The 22,973-nt window shown below is 43.5% G+C and overlaps 4 protein-coding genes across 9 annotated transcripts; 2 read left to right on the top strand and 2 right to left on the bottom strand.

Annotated features, from left to right (window-relative positions):
- Positions 1-571: 571 nt before the first annotated feature.
- LOC105561402 (transmembrane protein 64) lies at positions 572-2,869 on the top strand. Its single transcript, XM_012011349.1, has 4 exons — positions 572-953; positions 1,046-1,645; positions 1,741-1,902; positions 1,978-2,869. The coding sequence occupies exons 2-4, from the start codon at positions 1,115-1,117 to the stop codon at positions 2,140-2,142; spliced, it is 858 nt and encodes a 285-aa protein (XP_011866739.1). The 5' UTR covers positions 572-953; positions 1,046-1,114; the 3' UTR covers positions 2,143-2,869.
- Positions 2,870-2,904: 35 nt separating this feature from the next.
- Positions 2,905-8,968, bottom strand: LOC105561403 (muskelin). Of its 2 annotated transcripts, none has more exons than XM_012011350.1 (12): positions 8,631-8,968; positions 8,389-8,458; positions 8,177-8,319; positions 7,891-8,095; positions 7,627-7,819; positions 7,305-7,540; positions 6,573-6,853; positions 6,295-6,460; positions 5,976-6,182; positions 5,627-5,818; positions 5,323-5,565; positions 2,905-5,202 (listed from the first exon to the last, which is right to left on the bottom strand). In XM_012011350.1, the coding sequence occupies exons 1-12, from the start codon at positions 8,951-8,953 to the stop codon at positions 4,975-4,977; spliced, it is 2,487 nt and encodes an 828-aa protein (XP_011866740.1). In that variant the 5' UTR covers positions 8,954-8,968; the 3' UTR covers positions 2,905-4,974. The 2 variants fall into 2 exon arrangements, with proteins under 2 accessions (XP_011866740.1, XP_011866741.1); XM_012011351.1 differs by having other exon boundaries at positions 8,650-8,800.
- A 48-nt stretch (positions 8,969-9,016) lies between these two features.
- LOC105561404 (RUN domain-containing protein 1) lies at positions 9,017-14,054 on the top strand. 2 transcript variants are annotated; one of them, XM_012011353.1, is made up of 10 exons: positions 9,017-9,241; positions 9,320-9,534; positions 9,782-9,875; positions 9,954-10,115; positions 10,671-10,851; positions 10,931-11,025; positions 11,430-12,263; positions 12,488-12,585; positions 12,700-12,794; positions 12,861-14,054. In XM_012011353.1, the coding sequence occupies exons 1-10, from the start codon at positions 9,239-9,241 to the stop codon at positions 12,965-12,967; spliced, it is 1,884 nt and encodes a 627-aa protein (XP_011866743.1). In that variant the 5' UTR covers positions 9,017-9,238; the 3' UTR covers positions 12,968-14,054. The 2 variants fall into 2 exon arrangements, with proteins under 2 accessions (XP_011866743.1, XP_011866744.1); XM_012011354.1 differs by lacking the exon at positions 9,320-9,534 and having other exon boundaries at positions 9,022-9,241.
- A 171-nt stretch (positions 14,055-14,225) lies between these two features.
- Positions 14,226-22,275, bottom strand: LOC105561405 (tyrosine-protein kinase transmembrane receptor Ror2). Of its 4 annotated transcripts, none has more exons than XM_012011357.1 (8): positions 21,271-22,275; positions 20,850-21,040; positions 20,417-20,678; positions 20,091-20,333; positions 19,770-19,954; positions 18,699-19,347; positions 18,097-18,476; positions 14,226-17,658 (listed from the first exon to the last, which is right to left on the bottom strand). In XM_012011357.1, exons 1-7 carry the CDS (start codon positions 21,332-21,334, stop codon positions 18,112-18,114), a joined length of 1,959 nt encoding a protein of 652 aa, XP_011866747.1. In that variant the 5' UTR covers positions 21,335-22,275; the 3' UTR covers positions 14,226-17,658; positions 18,097-18,111. The 4 variants fall into 4 exon arrangements, with proteins under 4 accessions (XP_011866747.1, XP_011866746.1, XP_011866748.1 ...); XM_012011356.1 differs by having other exon boundaries at positions 14,226-17,531; XM_012011358.1 differs by having other exon boundaries at positions 14,226-18,476; positions 21,271-21,347; positions 21,509-22,275.
- Between the last annotated feature and the right edge of the window lie 698 nt (positions 22,276-22,973).

Raw genomic sequence — 22,973 nt, 5'->3', positions numbered from 1 at the left:
GCAATTTAGTAAATTACTATCGTTGCACCACTCAGCATTCAGGATTCCTAGTAATTTACTAAATTGCAAGCAATCCAGCAGGAAAAATAGCATTGTCTGCAGCGGGCTTAACTAAACTTGAAATAAAGCCCGCTGCAGACGATGCTATTTTTCCTGCTGGATTGCTTGCGATTTAGTAAATTACTATCGTTGCACCACTCAGCATTCAGGATTCCTAGTAATTTACTAAATTGCAAGCAATCCAGCAGGAAAAATAGCATCGTCTGCAGCGGGCTTTAGTAAACTTTACTGTAATTGGTCTAATTTAAATCTAATCTCAATTCGTAGTCTGATACGGACTTTGCTGTGATTGTTCAAATTTCAATCTAATCTCAATCCGTAGTCTGATACGGACTTTGCTGTGATTGGTCATATTTCAATCTAATCTCAATCCGTAGTCTGATACTTTACTGTGATTGGTCCAACTTCAATCTAATCCCAATCTCAATCCGTATTATCCGATACGGGCCTATGACTTTACGAAATTGCCGCGATGCTAGAGCTACCTGCAGGCTCATCTCTGAACCACACTCGCAATGCAGACGTTCCCTTCTCGTGCGATTTTCGTGGCTGACGACCGTTTGCCACGCTTCCGAATACATAATTGTTTATAGCGATCGAGTTCATTAAATTGAGATTACATTTTTTTTACTCGCAGCGAAATGACTAATGGTAATTTTATACGCAGTTAGGCCAGCAGTTAAATTGTTACGTTGTTGCATTTATATTTCTCGCTGGGTTTCGATAGTTTTCATCTAATGATAAATAGGTTTTCTTGCGGTTGACATGTTGCCAAATAACACGCTAATCAACGGGAATCCTGCGTCTCGCGTTCTTCCCAAACAGACTTGTGTGCCCTTCGCATTATGAGTCAAAGTGTAAAGCGACTCGCTTCCCTCGACCAATGTTGCAAGGTAAAATTAGTCTCCGACTCTACAAAATCTAATAAGAAATGTCTGACTGTCGCGCGATCGTTAATCTATTTTGCTCGTTATTTGCTTTCAAGAGCACGCTTCTGTCAAGAGCCGGTTGCTCATCGATAAACTGTGGAGATCGTTAGAGAGATCGTTCAAAGATGGACCAGATCATTGACATAGATGACGTTGAGACTGGGATGCGCTCTTCCAAGAGTTCGACGATACCCTTCGGCTGCATCAGCTCAAACTCGATATGCTACGTCGCGATCACGATCGCGACTCTGGCCTTCCTCGGCACAATCGTCTTCATCTGCAGGGACTACATCAAGTTGCTCCTTTACTGGATCGAGCATCAGAACGCCTGGATCATCGCCGTCATCTTCATAGGCCTGTTCACGGTGGTGTCGTTCCCGATCGTAATCGGTTATCTGTTCCTCATCGTCGCCAGCGGCTACCTGTTCGGCGTGGTGCGCGGCATGGCGATCGTCATACTCTCCGCCAATCTCGGCATAGCGATCGCCCACGTTACCCTGGGTCTTCTGTCCACCAGGCTGCCCATAGGCGCCCTCCTGCAAAGCGACACGGCGAGAGCGATACTCCGCGTCATATCCGGCCCCCAGGCTTTCAAGATCGTGCTGTTCGCGCGGCTCACTCCGATCCCGTTTGGCCTTCAGAACACTATTTTTGCAGTACGTACCACGGCGCGCTAGCTGTACACATGACATACCACTCCTGCACGCAGCTTGCGACAATGTTGTGTATATTTATACGTGTGTATGATTAGGTCAGTAACATAGGTGGTTTTCATTACCACGTAGCCAGCGCGATAGGTTTGCTGCCCGCCCAATTGGTCAACGTTTACCTAGGCAGCAGTCTGAGATCGATGCAGGACGTGCTGGAGGATAGATCCACAGCGGCTACCGGCTACGTAGTGTTTTGCTTCCAGGTGCGTCGCACGCCTCTTTAAAGCTTTCGCTGAATGTAGCAACGATCCTAGTAATCATTTTTCTCGCTGTTGTAGATATTAGTGGGAGTCTCGCTGATGGTTTATATTGTACAGAAAGCGCGCAAGGAGCTTCAGTTGACGTTATTCGAGGCCGACCTCGCATCCATGACGAATTCCCCTCACTACATTCTCGATGGTCTACCAGACTCCAAAATAATTTTAACCAATCTTATTGCGTAAATCTTCTTCTCTTTTTTTTACTGAGTATTACGAGCATTTTGACAGTTCGCAACTTTGCGAGCAACAGCCGACTTCTTTTGTCCATGCTTATTATATTTATATATTATTTTCTCTGTGTATCTTCCAGAAATGTATTTCACTAAGACTTATCGATGGTGCTTTTGGAAATTTAGGCTTTCGAATACGACGTTATACACGAACCCGTTGTCACAGAGTTAACGTGTATCTAAGTCTTACCAAAGCTAACGTGATTTTAGTACCAAACTAAGCTCATAGAGCATGTGATGCATGCATGTATATTTTGGTAAAGAGAAATGGATAGAACATGGAGATGGCACGGAACTGCAAATCCAATGTATAAAGCTTCCTTGCAATAAGAGCACACTATAATTTATACATTGCTCATGTATATGTATATATATATATTGTATACACATCTAAGATTAATGATAGAGACTGAAACTTTACATTTATACCTTTTGCAACGTTATCGATCAATTATTGGACTCTCAGTTTTTTTTGTAGTCCGAAATCTATTGTTAGTGTGTGCTTGTCCATTGTTTTTCTTGTGCAATATATATATACATATATATTGTACATTATTATATTATGTTGTAAAGAGATTATACACAATTATATCTGTACGATATAATCCTGCAAGGAGAATGCACCCCAGTGATAGGAAGAAAAGAAACAAATGTAATAAATTTATCATTCTTGAACCGAACTTGCGTGTGTAAATAAATTCGAAACTCTTAGCCCTTTTCTCTCTGTACCGTGTACTTTGTAAACATTTATTTATCTGACTAGAACTTTGCATGTATGTATATCGACGTTTCGCACGCGTCCCGAAGCTTGAAGAATTCACGTGTGTCCTCCATAAGCGATACCTGTCCTTCCAGCTTCGAGATGTCCAATATATGTCGTATATAGGTATATTTAGAGGAATGGCGGCGGTCGTCTCGTTTCTTTATGCCTGCGTACATTTTTCTCTACTCTATATGTATATTTTTTTTCTATGTATACTCTCCACTTCATATTTCCCCCCTTTTTTTTTACAATTCCGTTATTTAACTTAGCGTAACTGGAATCACATTATAAAAATCGTCTCGACGTTCTTTACATCGTATAATTGTATGTGTATGTACAAAGATAATGAACGCGACCGAATATTCTTAGCGACTATTTAGTTTTTGCTTTTCTGTTTCACAATATACATATAACTGCATCGTTCTCGCACGCACCTCTCTCCTCGGTAACGTTTTAAGCTCGCGAGAGGTTGATTACGTATGTACAGGATGCATTTCGGCCAACAAACAATGAAGTAAGCGCAACGCATCGATAATTATGATACAGAAGTAGATAACCGTCGTGGATATTTACATGCTGACGAAAACTTAATCTCTGAAATTTACTGTACGGGTATCCTATTGTATCCTACTGTGGATGACCGACTAAGGTGTATCGAGACAAATTTGCATAGTGCATAAGATTGGCTCATAGACACAAAGAACCGAAGCATTTGTGCATATGCTTATGTACGTTTCTACACAGATTTGTCTGGATAGGCCCTTGGAGCTGAAAGCTCCTTTGGGGAAGTCGAAAATGTGAATATAGATTATTAACTCGCGTTGCAATAATACACTTTCAAATTTCATATCATCGTTAGAAGGCATTTCCGGTGAATGAACTTAGATTATAAACAAAAGACGCGGGATACCGAGCTGTTACATCTAAGTTTATTTTACAAGAGAAAATGGATCGACGAACGGGATATTTCATTCAACTCGACTATTCTGAAACATCCCTGTTGCCTTTGATAGTACAGGAAATACGTAAGGAAGCAATTCAGTTGGAAGAGGAACATTATGGCCGTTACAAGATTTCTATAATTAATTATTGATATTGAAAATTAATGAAAATTCTTAATTTAATTATAATTTGATATCATAATTGAATTAAGTACAATCGATCAAATTAATTACAATTTAAGATTGCAATTAATTAATAAAAGAAATTCTATATGTAATTGACCATAATATTTTCTATCTTTCTCTGTTACCGCGTCTGTTGAAGTAAAAAAATTATTCATGTACGTTTAGCGAAGCTGTATCATAATTTCTTGGCTTACACACTTTTCGTAGAAAGTAGTGTATATCACGGTGACATCAAGTTGCATGAAACATCTTGCAAGCGTTAAAACCGTAACGCTTTACTAGGAGCTTTTCTTAATGCTACTATCTAGCCATGTCTTCTTTCCGTTCATTCGATAAATATATTATTTCAGCAAACATAATAACAACAACTTTATGGCCACATTATAAACACATAGCTATAGAATATAGAAGAGATTATATATAAAACCGTTCTAGTTTACTTACGTATCAGCTAACCAGTCCGTTCGAAAGCTATCGATATCACAAAGTTCCGAGGGGATTGATCTCAAATAAGACGCGTAGGTAAGTATAAATGACACGTAGAGTGCTTTGTCTCCAAGAACTGCGTTCAGTTCATTAAAAAAAGAAAAACCAACTCCGGCAATCAAGCGCACAGTAAGAAAAACGAAATAGTTGCGACAGGCAGTTCTGCTAACGTTGAACGAAATACACTGCAACCAATTCCTTTTTCTCCCCCATAATCAGCGCAACGATATCGAAAGTAGAAAAAATAAATCGCACCACTAGCGTGGCGAGGCTCGTCGTAAAGTCTACAAAAAATAAAGATTACTTTGCGAATTGCAACCAAGGCGTTATTGTTGAACGAAAGAAATATATAATTGAAACAGAGAACAACATTCCGTCGTCGAAATCTCACGATCCGCTTGCTGCGTCATTATAACGGTAGAAGATCGATCAGATTCGCCCGCGGCTGCGTCAACGATTCCGGGAAGAATTCCGCGAGTTTGTTGTAGAGTTCAGTTCGCAAGCAATGTACATCGCACGCGTTCACACGCTGCTGCGTCGCCGCACCAGTCGTCAGCTCGTTCAGCATCGTTTTCGAATGGGAGGCGTCTTCCAAGTTACTCTGTTTCCGAAATAGGATCGACGTCAAGAGCTGGAACTGCAAAGAGGACAATTAGCGATTAGCACGTGAAAATTACGATTTGGCGAATGACCGAGTCGCCGCGATGATACATGTAAGAATAAGTGTATGAGAAAATGCATACGCGCGCGGATGTACCTCTTTCGTCTGTTGCGTGTCACTGTGGTCGATAATCTCGGAGATCTTCGTCTGCAGGTATTCAAGGGCCTCTATACTGTTGCTCAGCGCGAGCTCTTTGAATTTGTGTTTCCTAATGATCAGTTTGCATCTTTTTAGAATCTGCTCGCCCGTAGGTCGGCGCAGTTCTAGTTGCCAAAAATCGTCGAGTCTCAAATTCGGGAGGCAAGATCTGCCTGGATTGCCACCAAATAGAAAATGAACCTATCGCGAAACAATCAAATTAATCTATTTACATATCAAATGAAGATTCGTCGCAACCTACCTTTCTGGTGTGATCGTAAACAAGCTGATGCGCAAATCGCGGGCACGGTTCGTAATCTTGCATCTTGCTCCAATATTTTTCCCCGACGTTCTCATTACGATATATACAAGACCATTTGCTGTTCTGGATATTGTACACCCAAAAGGAATTTTGCACGTTGTCGTCCCGCTTATCCTTGTCTTTGCTCAAGCCCTACAAATATTTTATATATATATATATATATATATATAATTAATTATTTACAAATACAATAATTCCTATAATCACGAAAGATTCTTTATTCTTCCAACAAATACAAGTTTCACGTATTAATTACGCTTTAAATTAAGTCGCTATGCGAGACACAAACCGACAGAACGTAAATCTCGCCGAGCTCAGGATCGATGGTAGCTCTCTGCGTGAATCCGGCTGCGGGAACGTGATTGGAATCTTTCGTCGTACCGAACTCGTTGTAGCTTATGTACTCGACGTGCTGCGTATCGACTTCGTAAGTAAAGAAATCGCTCAGATACTCCTTGCCTCTCTGTCCAGCGAATATATACAGTTTTCTGGACCGCTAGAACCAGATGTTTGCTTTGAAAAACATCTCGTCACGCACGTTTGCGGGTTTGATTATCGTTATTTCTCTAGCGTTGAAGGAATCAAGTCGGGGATAAGAAAGAACCAACCGGGTGAAACAGCATGGAATGGCCAGCGCGGGATCTGTAGATCGGCATGTCTCTCGAGCACGGCTTATCGGCGATATCACAGGCGAGTCTGATCCAGGTGCCGGTCGGTACGTGATAAGAATATAGTCCCGAGAAATGTGGCTCCGGCACTAAATGTTCATCGGCGCTGCACGACAATTGAAGTGTCAGAGATGAGGGTATAAAAAGAATTGGAAATCGTACACAAGAGTAACATTATTCAACACAAAATCGCTACTTTCCCCCTCCTCTTGACTCACCTACTCGGATGAATCAGTACTCTTCCGCCAAAAACGTAGATAGTCCGTTTATCCACATCCATGGACATCTGATGGTCGAATACAAGCGGCGGCCCGCCCATCGTCCCTGTGTCCTCCGAGATCTGCGTCCACTTGTTCGACTCGATGTCGTAAACGTAAAAGTCGCTCTTCAAATTGTCGCATGTGCGATACTGCGTGTCTAGATACCTGCCCAAAGTAAAGAGCTGCCGTCTCTGCGGATCCAAGCACATCTTGTGGCACGAACGCGCACTTGGACCCCCCTAGGAATCGCGGATCATGACTGGCGTGACATCAATCAAAGATAAAACGGGTAGGTGGACGTGATCTAACAATTTCTGGACGATACGTTTCTTAATTTAATTTAAGCGTTATTTATCAAAATTGCGACACGAAAGAATCGTCGAAAGACAGTAACTGCAAGATTTACATCACACTTTTTTTAAATCCCTTCATTTTTTGTAATAACTGTATTGTATATGTATATACGTGAAAAATCCGCTTTACTTTAATAAAGAAATTGATTGACGATTCTGTTTTCTCAAAATACCACTCGACACCTTCGACAGAGAAGAAACAATTGCCGAACGCGTTGTTTACCCGCCGTCGGAGCGCGATATGCGTGCAATGTAGCGAAGAGATAAGAAATCAATCGCGTATTATTCTGTCAGACCACGTCGTAGAGTTGAATAAAATTGATAAAGCACTACCGACCACCGCTTCGGTATCCTTGCATATAAGTGTCCACTTGCCGGCCTCTATGTTGTACGACCACAGGTCAGAGAGATCCTGATTACCATCCCATCCGCCGAAGAGATAAAGTACCTCGGCCATGGGATCGAGCACCATCTGATGACCGCCCCGCATCCCAGGTTTAGGCTCGCTGGACGATAACTTTGTCCAAATTGCTCTATAAGTTTGAGCATTGATATAATCGTTTAACAGCCCCACTAAAAAGCGGATTTAACAATGTATAAGCGTCACAGCTTACAACGGACACGAGTCAAATTGACTCTGTCAAGGTGATCGGACTTACTCGTCAGGGCGTTGCTGATAAAACGCTCCGCCTGCAAGTGGTCGCCTTTGGTAACCAAAAGGTCGTACAGCGTCGATAATCGCGGATCCTCCAGCGGGACCCCGGTAACCCTCTGTAGGGTCTCAACGATTTCGGGCTGTTCCATTTGCCGAAAGTGTTTCATGCACAGTCTTATTATCTCCTTCTGCCGATACTGCAATGCAAAGGAAACCCATTAGCTTCACCCCAAAGCGCCCGGCGCCTTACGCTCGATAACGCATTTACCATATTGAACCACTCGAGACAGGGTTTTACGACCTTGGGGTCATTGATACCGGTTAGTTTGATGTGCCATATGGAAAAGTTGAAGCTGGGACCCCACGACTGCAATGGAAGAATCTTTATGTACCTAATAGGAAAGTAATTCCTTTCGTTTCCCAAAACGTGCTTGAGATCGAATGTCTCCGGGATGGAATCGTTTCTCAGTCCACTGGAAAAAAAAAACATTCCGATTAGGTGACACGCGCGAGGCAACAGAGCGGAGAGAGCGACGGCCTGGAGTAATCGTTACCTTTCGAGGAGCTCCATCGTGTTCTCGGGCTCTAATCCACCGTATATCTTGAACTTCTTTATATTACACACGTGGGTTTTCTCATATTTGCCGAAAGTGATGTACTTGACGACGGAGGGGCTTTGCAGCTTCAGGATGAGATACTGAAACGCACGGTCGGGAGGAGGTGAGGTGAGCGACGCGGGGCCCGGGGCGACACGCGAGATACGTACCTGCGGGTGGTTGTCGATGTCGGAGGACCAACGCGAGGACTGATCCGACGGTATGTCGACGATGATGTTTCTGAAAGGCAAAGAAAAGAAACATTCGGCGTGCGTGAGCGGCGGCGAACGAGCCTCGTCGCTCGCGCGAGGGCGACTCCCGGGGAACGGTCTCTCGGTTTTTTAGGTTAGAAAATCGCGGTCGGTCGACGACGGGTCTCCCGACTGTTTCTCGGCGATGCGAACGGACTTACGGACGTCGGGGGCACTCACTCGGGTACGTAACAGGAAGAGTAACTGGAGCACTTGTAAATCCGATACTCCAGCACCTTTTGAAAATCACCACTCTCGCTCGACGCCATGTTACACAAATGACATAACCTTCAACCTTTAGGGAAAGATACCCGCGGGGCGCGCGAGGCGCGCGAGCGAGAGAGGAGTCCAAGTCGAGTCCGAGTAATCGAATCCCGGTTCGATTACTCGACCTCGAGAGTGGAGGCGAAATGACGGCGGCACCGCCGTGATTGGCCGCCGAGCCGCCGTCGTCCCCGTCCGGACTCCGGCCCCGCCGGCGCATTGTGCGCGACCGGGGGAGGAAGTGCCTTATCGCGCGCGTATCTCTGTCTCCTTTGAGTGCCTTTGACGTCAGCTGTCCGCAGATGAATGCGCAGACTGTCCGCACGAGTCTACCGCTGACGTCCGCGGCGTCTCGGTCGTACACGTGCGCAGGTGGTCAATTAACAATGGTCCGGACATGAGAGAGGAGTCCGGGATTTAGACGCTAATTCCGGCTCGGATTCGGCTGCGGGGCGGACACCGGACCGTGCGCTGGACGGCCGTGCCGGGCTCCCTCGCGCAGGTCATGGTACGTAGACGACGCGACGCGAGTATCGCGACACAACGGATCCACAGATCGATATGTGTATTGTTGCTTGCCGAGCAGGAGGTAGGCGAGACAACGGCGTGCGGCAACGAGGACAAGGGGACGATGGACGGCGAGCGGCGGCACTCGCGCGCGGCGCTCTGCGAGAGCGACGAGGTCGAGAACTCGGACGAGAGCAGCGAGAGCAGGCCGTCCGGGGAGAGGTGGGCCCCGGTCGGCGCCAACGATGGCGACAGCGAGTTCGCGGACGAGTACGTCAACGCCAACGTCGACAAGTACGGACGCCGGTCTCCTCTCTTCTCTTCTCTTCTCTTTTCCTCTCCTACGATAACGATACAAAGGCCGTAAAGGTCTCGCGACAACATATGCTTTCACAGTTTCACCCTCGTTATGTGTCGCGATTGCTCCGTGACCATTTCGTCTATTACATCATTGCATCAACATGTGTACGGAGTAAACGTGACTGTCCAAGCTGTATTAAAAAATCGCAATATTATAGAAATCATTCTTGTGTGTCGCTAGCCTCGCCTACGACATGGAGAGGGTCAAGCTGCTGGAGGAGGAACAGGAGATGCTCAACTCGTCTCTGATAGCGTTAACCACCCACTTTGCTCAGGTGAGACGATCGAGGCTGAATGCGTCTTGCAATTGTCGCCCGGTACTTGCGCGCCAGTTAATGGAATCCATGCCGCAGGTCCAGTTTCGTCTCCGGCAAATCGTGGACGCGCCAGCCAGCGAGAAGGAGACGCTGCTCAAAGAGTTGGAGGAATTTGCATTTAGGGGAATACCGGACGTGCCGAATAGCTTACTACTAGAGAGCAGATCCGTCACGCCGCTCTCCCCTATGTCCTGTGATGTAAGCCGCGCTAGAAAGCCAACTTTCCGCAACTTCTTAGCATAAGCCAATTTTCTAGTAGTACCCTCGTTACCTCGTAACGTCCTTGACATTTTTCTTATTGCTTTATCTCGCAGCGCTTTCGTTGCTTTGACGCATTTCCATCATTCGTCTAGTCATTTTTAAGGCGTTTTTACATTTTATTCTTTTTTTATATCCTATTTATTTTGTATATTATACACCTCGTGTTATCCGTTCACATGGGATATAAATTGTATTTATGTCTTCCGCTCTTTTTATACTATCTCTGAATGTGCAATAAAAGTTTTCCACACATTTTTTTCTCTACCATCCACTTTATTTTAATACCTTCGCGCGCGTCCGATTCTTCGCGCCACGCGCGCGCTAAGTCTGGAACGTGTGCTTGTGTCTGTCTGCAATTTTCCAAACTTCTTTCAGCTACGGCACAACGGTGATTATGCGGGGGAAACGTTTTGTTTCGCAGCTATCCCTTTAATTTTCACAATTCGATCATTCGATAGCTCTTTAATCGCGTCGGATGTAACGTAACTGTAGGTGACTGGTGTAATTACTGACGCGGAGGTCGAATCCAAAATGGCATTGCAACGAACGAAACAGAGGGAGTTGATAAGCCAGTTGAAATCTCAGTTGGAGGATCTGGAGAAGTACGCGTACGAGACGGGCGACGCCGATCTGCCGCAGAGCGTTATTCTGGAGAGGCAAAATATCATAATCAGTAAGTGCTAGGAAATCGGTAATAGCTGACAAACGTATTGTAAAGGAACGAGAGGTAACGCCGTCACCGATGTCTGCAGGTCACCTGAAGGAGAAGTTGAACTTCGACGTCGACGATCTGTGCAAATTACCGGCGGACGATCTTAGGTGGCAGGTCGATTACGCCATAAGTCAAGTACGTAAAGCGACCTCGAGATCCACCATTTACAACTGGTCCCAAAACTACTGGATGTCCCTTCGTTGATCTGCAACATATTATTACACTTCAGTTCGATTTTATAATACGTAGACTTTAGTAAGATTCTAATTCGGGAGTCACTTACAGAAATATACCCAAGGAAAAATGAAAAGTCAATATGACGTCAAGTTGATGTCATATTGACCAAAAATATGACGTAAATTTGGTCAATATGACATGAAATTGACGTCAAAGATTGAAAAGGTGATTCTTCCTAGAGAAGAATAGGTTTCAAATTATTAAATAATTTGTAAGAATTTCCGATGCTTTGGGACAATTGATGTAACACGCTGTTTATTACCATTTGAAACAGCCCGTATAAAAGATCCATTATACGACAGATCGTCAGCCCGTTGAAGATGAAGGAGCAACTGGTCTTCCAGCTCAAGACGCAGATCGCCGACCTGGAGCGTTTCATAAACTACCTCCAGGGCGAAGTCAGCACGGAGACTCTGGCATGCACGTGTGCGTGTCCGGTACACGCCAGCGGTTCCGGAGCCTCGTCGGGTTCGTACGGCTCCAAGCGGCGCTTTGACCGTGGAAGACCCATCGAGGAAGAAGCAAGTGCCAGCAATCAAACCAGGACCCTCAACACCGTGCGTAAGGTGGTCGCGCTTTTGCATATGTTCCTGATGTCGCAGATGGGTTGTGGCAGCGAACGGGTGCGACGGAACTTTGGTAGTAACAGCAAGAACCCAGTGCACAATTGGCGCGATCTGCGTACTAGACTCGACATCGCCGTGGAGCATGTCCTGGAGACGATCGCGGAGACGTCGCGTCAACAGCAACAGCAGCAGCGTCATCCCGACGACGAGGAGGACACCGACGATGTCGACGACAACGAGAACGACTACACGTCCGACTCGGACTCGGCGTCGCACGCGAACGCGAAGCTCACGTCCGCCGTGAGGAAGCACCTCGCCACTTCGGTCAGGGATCTCATGCAGCACGGCCTGACCGCGGATGTGCTGCGCTCCGGCTCCAGCGTGGTGCCGTTCGTCGGCTGCTTCCCGCAACGCGATGTCACGTCGGCCAACTTTATGCACGCCTGGGAGTTGATACTGAAATACTACGAGATCAAAAACGGACACCGTTACAATTCCAGTCCCGCGCAGAAACTGTCGCAGAGCTTCAACCTGGACCTCGCGGCCGGAAGACTAGCTTCCTCGAAACAGGTAGTCTATATTTTGCCTACAGGCGAAACACCAGAATATTCAGGAAAGTGTAACCGGCGAGTGGTCGGCGAGAGGAGATGTATACCGAGTAAAAATTCTTGATAGTATAATAAGTTTCCAAATTCACAATCTCCTCGTCTATACAGTTCCCTGGACATTCTGTAAACTAAAATGCTACTGTATCTTTATGTGTTTTAACGTTTCTTCTTGTCTCGTTTGTTTAGAGCTTACTGACAACTATAGGTAATATCATTGCTTCTCACAGTCCGTACAAGCGAAGTTACGACTCACATTTTAAGGCATTCATATGTGCTGCTTTGAAGTGAGTAATAATGCGATTATATCGCAGTCAACCACCAAATTGACTATTTATTATATAGTTGGCTGTTAATTACAAATAACAACTAATTCATTAAATAATCGTCATATTTTTCAGCGCGAATAAGTTAGTGATATGGCTGAAGTTAATCCTGCAATGCCAATATCTTCTAGAAAATTATTACCTCTCGTGGAGCTACGTTGTAAAGACAGGTACGGCACAATTGGAATAATTGATGTCGCAAAGTGAGATTGCATTTTTCATAACGAGACTTTCAGGTTTCCAAGATGCGTTTCACACCTTGGATCGCCTTACCAGTTACAAGTTCGATCTGCCGGTGGACTTGGCCGTGCGACAGTTTCAGAATATAAAGGACGCGTTTTGATTGTACAATTTTGTCATTATCGTTTCGTGCAAATGACAATGTAGGATGTAGAATACATGTATATGTACTCACAGTACTTTCTGTAATGCAAGCCATAATACTGTGAACGATAACGGTACGCGAGTCGAGAGTCACTGGAAATTGAATACTTAATTAGCTCTCTTGGGTTCACAAACGAGCGAGAAGAGATGCGAAACACAATTTAAATGATACACACGCTCGAACGTTGAGTTCTTTCAGAGTTATCATTCATCTTTAATGAAACGGCGTTTTTACTTAACGTAAATTGAATTTTTTCCAACTATCTGAATCATATCTTGCGCACTTTCTTCGTACTTTTAATCCAAGAGAAATATTTGAGCGCTCCGTTTTCAACAACTCATTATATACGTTTAAAATATCGATATCGCAAAAGCATTTCTTTTCTTAGAATCCCTAAGTGTTCACTGTATCAAATGCATATAGAGAGTTGTATTGCAATAACTAATAGGTAATTATTATTTATTTTCTAAGGTATCATCAGTATTTGTATAGATCAGTTGTAAATGTACAAATGTACTTTTGCTTTTGCTTGTTGAACAATAGGTAATACATACATATGTATAGTTTGCAAGTTTTAAAAAGATCCTACTCGAAATCCACGTTGTATCTATCGAGATATTTTTTATCGCGGTGTAGTGTAAACGCAACGCGTTGCCTGACGCGTTGAAGAAGCAAGAACTGAATCGAAGCTAGTCACTTCGAAAAAAAAAAGAGTCGTTCCATATTTTGCACGTGTTTGCGCAAAGTATCACTAATATATCTACGATGCATTTATGAAAGGAGGAGGCGTACCAAAGAGCTGCGTAATATATCATAATATCGCAACTAGAGACTTGCACTGAGCACTGTTTATATCGTAAGGCGTTTTATGTATATGTAAACACGTAAATTAGCGATAAGGGATAATGTAACATGTATATACGAAATGTGCAAACCAAACCTGCTTTTTATAAAAAAAAAGAATTATTTTAGATTAGTTCTAGATAGAAAGATGAATAGAGGAGAGCACATATGGTTGCAGAAAATATACTTATCATGCAAGTAATCACGTACAATGATACCCCTAGCTAATTTCCGTATTCGAATAATTAATATTATATATAGTTCCGTAACTCGCGTTTTAATTTAAATGACAATTCTTTCCTCAAGTCCTGAAGGATGTTCAGATATCTCGTATGCAACATAAGGCACAATAGAGTGGGAAGAGTAGTCTGGATTAATACGAAATTGGTTGTTTATTTCTTGCCAAGGTTGCACACATCGAGATACGAGTTTCATACTTTTCCTCGAGGCGTTCATGGTACAGTTAGACCGATTATTGGATTCAGCGTGACACAGTTAGAGTCTACAACGGAAAGAGCGATCTGAACAGCTGGTATTACAGTAATACAGTAGAAATATAGGTATATAAACGGTATTGTCAGCGATACAGAGACTCGTGGATAGAGACACGTTATCGATTATTTACAAAAATCATTACACCGATTATCTGCTGGAAGAATTCGCACGAGTTACGTTACGTCGTCGGGTTGCCGTCGTATTTATGTTAATCGCCGAACAACGGGGTCGATATCGGCAAAACTATGTACGAACCCAACAGGTATACATGTAGTGGCAGTAATTTCTTTTTGTTGGTCGCGGACGCACATGCGCCTGTTACACCGATAAGATGATTCAGGATTTTCACCAAAAAAGCATGTACATTTTAGAACGTATATCGGATCGACCGAAAGGTGTTTGCTCGTCTTCTTCTTCTCTTGTACAATCGTTACACTAACAAGAGAACGATGAAAACGAAGTCGCTAATCAAGATATTGATTCCTGGAGAGTCGAGAAGACTAAAAAAATTACAGCTTATTGATCGACGCCTGTAAAAAAGAATAAGCCGTAAGCCCAAGACCACCGCGGCCATTGGAATAATTCTGCGTTTCATTGATAAGAAATTGGTACTACGAGAAGTAGCATCTCGCAATCAGCTAGGAATTGAACTTGATCTCTGTTTTATGCACGACCGTGTTACATACAATTCAGAATACTCTTTTTCCTGACACTTTCGATCAAGATTGATTAATTTAGTATCCTTTAGAACGGTAAAATTGCGTTTGAATAGAAATAGTAACGACGAATGATTGAAAAACGTGAAAAGACGAAACGTACGAAATTAGCAAAAATTATTTTTGGGCACAAGAGCCCACCCGATAACCGAAAACGTTAATATACATTTGTTCGGTGTTGTACACTTAGCGGTCATTATTCTTATTAAAGTGCTATTTTTCATTTTTTAATGAAAACCCTGAAGATCTGTGTACGGTACTACTTACACAGAATACAAATATACAAGATAAAAAATGTATGTACGTCGTGTGTGTGTGTGTGTGTGTATGCGTGTGTATATGTGTGTGTGGAAGATATCGTCAATCGAGAGATCTGTCTCCGGAACATCTTGGAGCCTCTTTCGAAGGCAAAAACTAGGTTTGTAACGCGTAGTCGTCTTCAAAGATACGAATCAGAGACGTTCTGGAAACGGACTCGTCAATTTTATCCTCGACGCAACGATACACGTGGTATCGTGAGAAGGGGTCGCGATAGCAGTCTTCATCTCCGATAGGGGTGAGAATATCTTACTTCTAAACTGACAGAAGCGTGCCGTATTTTTTCTCGCTTTCGACAATCAGTTGGAACGAATACGCGCGAAACGGCATGAATATTGTTATTCACTGAAATAAAAGCGACGAGAACGAAAAGTTACTGTTACGTGCAGTCTTGTATATCCTTAAACGCTGGCTAGAAAATACTTAAAAGAAAGGAACATTCATTGTACACGACATTTATAGTGTGAACGATTTTTCGTAGCGTACGCTGCTTAACAATAAATGCTTCCTGGAATGTAATTGCGGCAGTGATGAGGTGGTTATTCAGTCGGTGCGCTTCGCTAAAATTACAGCGGGTCGAACGAAACGGCCAATTATTTTTCTAACAAGGCAGTTAGCAAGTCGAAGATCGCGAGCTACTAAATAAGACACAACTAAACGGACGCGATAAGCCTTTCTGCGGGATACACTCCCGTATGCGCGACGCATTAACGCACGATCCATTTCCTTTGTATCCTCGCATTAAACAATAGCATATTCAAACAAGATTATGCTCGACACAAACGCTGAGTGTAATTTAATGTTATGCAAATTCGCAGTAGGTCCGGCTCGTGTTGGTAGGAGAAAATCGCGACGCGCCTTTGCTCTTTCTAAATTTACAACAAGTCCGTAGTATACATTCATTCAATGATTCGCTTTCGCTTAACATTCCTCATAATTCTTTTCTCGTTAATCTCAGCACATTAAATATAGGTATTACTTATGCTTTTTTCTTTTTTTTGGTACAGCAAACGATCTAACAACCTAATACACGTCTAACAATCAAAGAGCCTCTAAATATAACGTTGCTAAATACGTTTTTATAGCCACACCGCTTTTATACTATTTGTACAGACTCGACAGTGCTTTACTCGCAAATAAGCGTTACTCGAGTTTGGACACGGTAATTAGGACCGCCACGTTTCTGCATTATCTCAAGATTATGGAACAATGTTAAAAACTACCGAAAAAAATCAATTTATAAAGCAAGTCACAATTAATATGACAATCGTGGCGCATAGAAACGTGAGAGATTGCTCTAATTGCTGAAGACCCGGGTTCTTCTTTTTCCTTAATCCGTTGCATTTTCAACTTGTAAAGCCAAAGTACCACGAAGATGCAGGTTCAAATTAAAAAAAACAAAGGAGTGATTTTTATTCAATCACTATCTCTCGGAAGAAAGTGGCAATCCGTCGAGAATATCTTGCCGTAAACGTCAAGTTTAATAAACAAATATATAACGAAATTTAAGATATTCTACCGCCAGCAAATATTAAAATAATTAAGCTGAATAATCCGACACCACTGGCGACAGGAATACTTTCTTTATTAGCACAACGTTTCGGCCATGGGTTTTGGCCCTTATCAAGTGCAATCAAACTAATTCAAACGGCGCATGGCATGTGGTCAAATGCCATCGGGCACCACTATACCAAACAATGAAAAACGCAGGGCCGCAGACTTATGTACTATATGCAAAAAGGCTTATAAAGGAAGAAAAAATAAATAAAATAAATAGATCAAATAAATACGTACATTCAAATTATCAATACGCAGACCTTATGTCGCTCTAGACACGTGTCATCGCTGTAACAGCGCGGAAATGAGACTGAAACTATGTAGGTTCCTGTTGCCAGTGATGTCGGATTACTTACCTTAAATGTAAAACGATTCATAAACGCGCTTAAAGATATGTATTACAAGAGCCTTACAAATTTACACCAATAAAAAACGAGTATAATAAGAATTTCGGAAAAGTGGCGGTCCTAATGGGGATAATCGAAAGCTAATTAAACAGTAAATAAAAAGCGTAAAAATCTCCTCGAGCGGTATTCGGAAGAGATCCGGGAAGGTAAATCGGCAGTATTATATCCTGACAGGGACGTCCATTTCTGAAGAAGAAGAAATAGGGGTAGAAGTTAACGCATATCGTATAATATCGCATCTTCGTTTTTTATACATTGGTCCTTTCCTCACTTCTCGTGACTGATAACTGATTCAATATCAAAGCGGATCCAACTAAAAGAAGGCAGGCATTCCACATCACACTGATATACAATACAAAGTTACTTAGCTGGAATGTAATCTTAGCTAGATGTAATGAAAGAGTAAGCAGTAGAGGTACACACAAAGTGACGTGCTTTACTCTTGATTGCGCAGGGTGAAATTTGTCCGATCCAAAAGAACAAGTATTCTGCATGTAAATACAAGCATGACATACATATAATTTTGTGTGTCGATTTTATGAATCTGTATGTGAAGCGCCTGTGTGCTCGTACAATCGGCGCGATTCCTCGTGAAAAGGGTGAAAAATGTAAAATAAATCTTTCTCATAAAAGACTTCGTTTTCGAGAAAAATATTAAACAAAAACATTCTGCCTCTCACTCTTCTCTCAAATTGTACAAATTTCACGCTGCGCGCCTCTGCGAGGAAGAAAAAGAAATATCGATTATTACCGATTATTATTACGTTCATACGCGAATGCGTAGCGGAACGCTGTCCGACTTGCATTCCGCCTCCAAGTCCTGCTTGATGCTGTCGAGAGTCTGATAGATTGTGCGGAAGGTAGGCCGGTCGGACGGTCGCCTGTTCCAGCAGAGCTTCATCAGTTCGTAGATCGACTGTGGCGTGTTGTCCGGGCAGCGCAGCACGTTGCCCTCTTTGATGTACTTGACCACCTCCTCGTGCGTCATCCCATAGTACGGCTGCAACGCGAAGCTGAAGATCTCCCAGAGACACACGGCGAACGCCCACACGTCCGATTCGACGGTGTACTTGTTGTAGAGTATACTTTCCAACGGCATCCATCTCACAGGGATGGCGTCCTGTTCGTCCCCTGCATTATTAGAAATATCAGTAATATCAAAATTAGATGATTACACACGAGTTCCCGTAAAGAATACAAACAGTAACATGGAAGATATTTACAAATTTTTAGTGTGCAAGAAGCAAAGAGTATACTTGAAAACCTAAAGACAACTGTCGCATAATTTTCAGTAGTTCTCTGCTGCAAGATCTAGAAATAACACTCTAATGAAAATAAGGAGAAAAAGACAACCTTTATAATAATCCTGCAGGTATATCTTCTGCGACAGCCCGAAGTCGGCGATCTTGACGATCATCTGATCATTTATCAGACAGTTGCGCGTTGCTAGATCACGGTGAACAAACTTTCGGTCGGACAGATACACCATGCCGGACGCCACTTGCAGCGCAATGTTGATCAGTTCCATGTGCGAGAGCCGCGAGGGCTCGCCCGCGGTCGGACCGCCGTCGTCCGCGCTGGACACACGCACGACGTAATTGCTGGCCGAGCAAGAGCGCAAGAACTCGTTGAGATCGCCACGACCCATGTACTCGAACAGCAGGCACATCGGCCGTCCCAGCGCGCACACGCCCAGCAGCTTCACGATGTTCGGGTGATCGAACTCAGCGAGCAGGCACGCCTCCCGCTCGAAGTCCCGCAGCAGGTCGTCCGACGCCTCCTCCTTCAGCATCTTCACGGCGACGTTGGTGAACTCCTCGCCCGCGACTAGCCCCGGCGCTTTCGCCTGGAACACGCGGCCGAACGCACCCTGACCCAGATCCCGCATATAGATGATATTGTTCCGCGGGAACTCCAGCTTCTCCAACTTGGGATTCAACTGCGCGCTCGTTTTGTGATACGCCTCGTTGCTCGGTAGCTTATCTAGATCGATGTTTACGTCCTACGAGAGAGAAGAGAAATTGGAACAGCTGTTACAAGATACTTAAAATGTAAATATGAAAGAAGAAAGTCAAGTCGCCTGTTATGAGATAGTAAGTTTTCAACGTCCAAATTCCACCAGAAATCTTTTTTCGCAACGATTACACGATCTAACAATCAATTTTCCACTAAACAGATTTCATTCCAAGGGCAATAAATTCACGGTGGAACCAATAGATGATGCCTAATAATTTAACAGAAACTCTGCTATCTCGTATTAATTATGTTGGAATAATTTTACATCAATTATATAACTTTACATACAAAAAGAATTTAATTATATGCAAATATCAACCAAGGTTGTACCAAAGTTATTCTCAGTAAATTTTTCCTTGATAATTTTCTAAAGATTATCTTTTTACTGTTGTCGACGAATAAACGCACTTGATTATCGGTGGGGTTGTATCCTCGGTGGCGTTTGTGTAGTCTTTGACTCAGTAGGATAGACAACAGCGCACCGGCTACAATTACGAAACCCAATGCTGACAGTATGAGCACCAGGGTGTTATTAAATAGGGCATCCATCATTATATCTTTCGGCTCGATCTCCACTTTAGTTGTAACATTATCTGAACAAAAAAACATGTGACATAAGCGTTTCATTTTTAAATTGTAACGCATCAATGAATATTAACGTAAGAGAAGAGAAATTTTCAATACAATTTTATATACTAAGAATTTTTAGTATGTTTTGATTGTACCCACCACATACAGGAATATCGCAGTGTTGCCAGCGTATCGAAGGATCGGTCGTGAAGCACCACGGCATCGGCTCGTCGCCGCCCGCGTTTCTGCAATAGTTATCACCGCGACGAATCTGCGGGAAGACGTCGGGCGGCTTATCATGATTGTGCGGTATCTGCGCGCTCCACATTTGGCAATCCAGACCGTATTTGGTTTTGTTCATCTTCCCCATGTAGAACCTACCATTGCCTCTGATGCAATCGTCTACAAAAGCCAATCGACGTTGTTCAATCGACGCTCTGCGGTTGAGTAACGTTTTTGGCATTCCGAGGAACGTGGAAACTTACAAGTGATGACCTCCTCGTCCATGTTGGTCAGGTGTACGTGCGAACAAGTGGGTGTCTCCTTGTTCACCTTGGGCAAACTCTCGCATTCCGGTAGCACAAAGTGTCCGCGCGAGCGAATATAAATGTCTCTCTGCTTGTTGTCCTCGATGATTGCCCAGTCGTTGAAGCAGAACTGTTGGCGTACAGCCATGCAGTCCTCGTAGCAGAGAGGCAGGCCCGTCGATTCGTGGCACAGCGGAAACGCATACATGCAGAGCAATTTCTGTGCAAAAGAAAGAGAAAGATGAGAACAAACGTCAGTTTTGCGTGCAATGTGCTCTTTTGCGCTGTGATTGTAAAGCTATCTTAAAGTTGTGTCCAAACTCTCCCAAGATTATTTTAAAAATATTTGAAAGCTTCCTCAGTTATGAGGCAAAGTTTGGAGGCATCGCACCTCTGCAGCTGAGCGACATGGCTCCAGCAGAGTCCCTATCAGCTCCTCCCAGAGATTCGCCGTGATCTTCTCGTTCAGCCATCCTCCAGGGTTGTCATTGGAGTCGTTAAACCACACCTTTCCGATGCCGTTGAGGTACTTTTTGCATATCTTGCCGCTGTACGTGGCGCAGTAGCCCTGCGACTCTGGCTCTAGAAGCAAAACGTAGAAAGAGCTCGTTTCGCAAATACCTACATTTTCACGGCGAATGTACACTAGGAGTCACCGATGCCTCCCCGTATGAATCTAGGCGCATGTAGAACACATAGATTTTCCATGTAAATGCAAAATGTATAAATATATGTTGATATGTGTATAAATTCATGTGAGAAGGCATCAGTGAATCCCAGTGTACATGAAGCAGCGACACAGGTATACGTACTTGCTTGTAGGGGACCGAAGTGCAGGAATAACGCCAGCGAATAAACGACGGCCCAAAACACCATTATTTACAGTCATCTATATATACATACATATATATATACATATATTTATTTATTTATATGTATATGTAGATTTTCTTTATTTCTTTTTCTCTCTCTCTCTCTCTCTCTCTTTCTCCGTGTATATGTGAGTGACGGCGCAAATATACGTCTGCGAAGATCCAGAAGAAGGCTCACATGTTTGACGAGGAAACGGCGTTGACACGGTCGCCTCGGACTTGCTTAGCGGTTAACATCGAGCCATTCTGACCGATCGACGGGGCTCTCGTGTACGACGGCCGTACTCTACGCGCGACGACGTGTTGTACCATTCCATAACGAGCGACGTAAACAATCGCGCACGCAAAGCTCGCCGACCCTTGAATACTGATATCTCGGCGGCGCCGATCAGCGAGTCATGGCGGTAAACAGGGTACACTCGATCCGCTCGGTGAGGTTACGACGGAGCTGCGCTTAGATATACATATGCACACGCCTATATACGCACACACATACGTGGAACACATACGCGTGCGTACGCGTAATCCACGGGAATCAAAGTTATTGAGCGAAAACGAAGGCAACAATTGTTGTCGGTACTGCGTTCCGACTATACAACAGCCACGTATATAATTTTACGTAAATTTCGGCAAATGATTATTAATAATGGTCGCCGGCAACGAATCGACAGAATCGACGATCGAATTTTCGCGCGCGTTTTACAAGGCTCTCACCCCTAGCGGGAAAAATTTCTATAAATAACTATAAAAAATTTACTTGAAATAGAAATGCGCGTAGAGATATAATCCACCCGAATTTTGATAAATGACAACAAATCAACTTATTTCGCACATCACCTCACTCACATACTCGAGCGGAGTGGCCAATATTGATCATTTACCCCGTCGTATCCAGTCTTCTTTCGTTGGGCCAGATTGGACATACCTTTCGTTGCTCCTGGCCATACAGTCTGGTCATTTTGACCAGAAATCAGGAAGAAAGAAAACTCCTTCCATAGTCGGTTTATCACCGACAGATATTTCGTACGGTTCCAACTATATGCGAGCGCCGATCGTATCGAGAAATGCACGACCGGGAGTGAAGTTATTTAAAGAAGAAACGTAATTTGTTAAAATTTAATTTTTAAAACTGATCAAAGCGCAATTTTACTTCCATCTTCAAAAGTACTGACCACCCGCGATACTACGATGATTGGTCAATTCTTATGTGTCTGACGAAATTGACCAATCGCAGTCGATTATTCTTACGACTGCGACTCGCATTGTAGACCACGCATTAAGGCTCGTTCACAGTCCATTCTTATGTATTCGACAATCATCCGAAATATCTCGAAATATTTCGTAGCCGGTAAAATGATCTGTACTTGCGCGAATCCGCGAACGTGTACGCGAATATCCGTGTATGTGACGCGCGTAAACGTGTAGCCCGCGTATACCTCAACAGGGAAATATTTTGAGAATTATGTGACAAAGTCTGGATAAAACTTGGAACGCTGGAATTATGCGCGTACATATGTCGAACAACATATGCAGAAACGGAGAAACTTTCATCAAATTTTCATAAATATTTGCGCACGTATCACACACACACACACGGATACGTCACATACACAGGTACACGTGAACGAAGGTACCTAATAGCG

Source organism: Vollenhovia emeryi, unplaced genomic scaffold (genome assembly GCF_000949405.1).
Source record: "Vollenhovia emeryi isolate VEMERY1.0 unplaced genomic scaffold, V.emery_V1.0 DF939207.1, whole genome shotgun sequence".
Lineage (NCBI taxonomy): Eukaryota > Metazoa > Arthropoda > Insecta > Hymenoptera > Formicidae > Vollenhovia > Vollenhovia emeryi.
Note: the sequence above shows the minus strand (reverse complement) of the source record. Positions and strands in the feature narration are given on the sequence as shown.

Bases quoted from the DNA above. Each gene is read 5' to 3' on its own strand.
- LOC105561403 (XM_012011350.1), bottom strand. From the start codon at position 8,953: ATGCGCCGGCGGGGCCGGAGTCCGGACGGGGACGACGGCGGCTCGGCG. The intron at 8,096-8,176 runs GTAACGATTACT...TTTTTTTTCCAG, and splicing joins ACGATGGAGCTCCTCGAAAG to TGGACTGAGAAACGATTCCA. The intron at 5,819-5,975 runs GTTTGTGTCTCG...AAATATTTGTAG, and splicing joins GCGAGATTTACGTTCTGTCG to GGCTTGAGCAAAGACAAGGA.
- LOC105561402 (XM_012011349.1), top strand. From the start codon at position 1,115: ATGGACCAGATCATTGACATAGATGACGTTGAGACTGGGATGCGCTCT. The intron at 1,646-1,740 runs GTACGTACCACG...GTGTATGATTAG, and splicing joins TTCAGAACACTATTTTTGCA to GTCAGTAACATAGGTGGTTT. The intron at 1,903-1,977 runs GTGCGTCGCACG...TCGCTGTTGTAG, and splicing joins ACGTAGTGTTTTGCTTCCAG to ATATTAGTGGGAGTCTCGCT.
- LOC105561405 (XM_012011355.1), bottom strand. From the start codon at position 21,334: ATGGTGTTTTGGGCCGTCGTTTATTCGCTGGCGTTATTCCTGCACTTC. The intron at 20,679-20,849 runs GTGCGATGCCTC...TCTTTTGCACAG, and splicing joins CATGTCGCTCAGCTGCAGAG to AAATTGCTCTGCATGTATGC. The intron at 19,348-19,769 runs GTGCGTTTATTC...TCTCTCTCGTAG, and splicing joins ACAACCCCACCGATAATCAA to GACGTAAACATCGATCTAGA.
- LOC105561404 (XM_012011353.1), top strand. The intron at 10,116-10,670 runs GTAAGCCGCGCT...ACGTAACTGTAG, and splicing joins TCTCCCCTATGTCCTGTGAT to GTGACTGGTGTAATTACTGA. The intron at 12,264-12,487 runs GTAGTCTATATT...TCGTTTGTTTAG, and splicing joins GACTAGCTTCCTCGAAACAG to AGCTTACTGACAACTATAGG.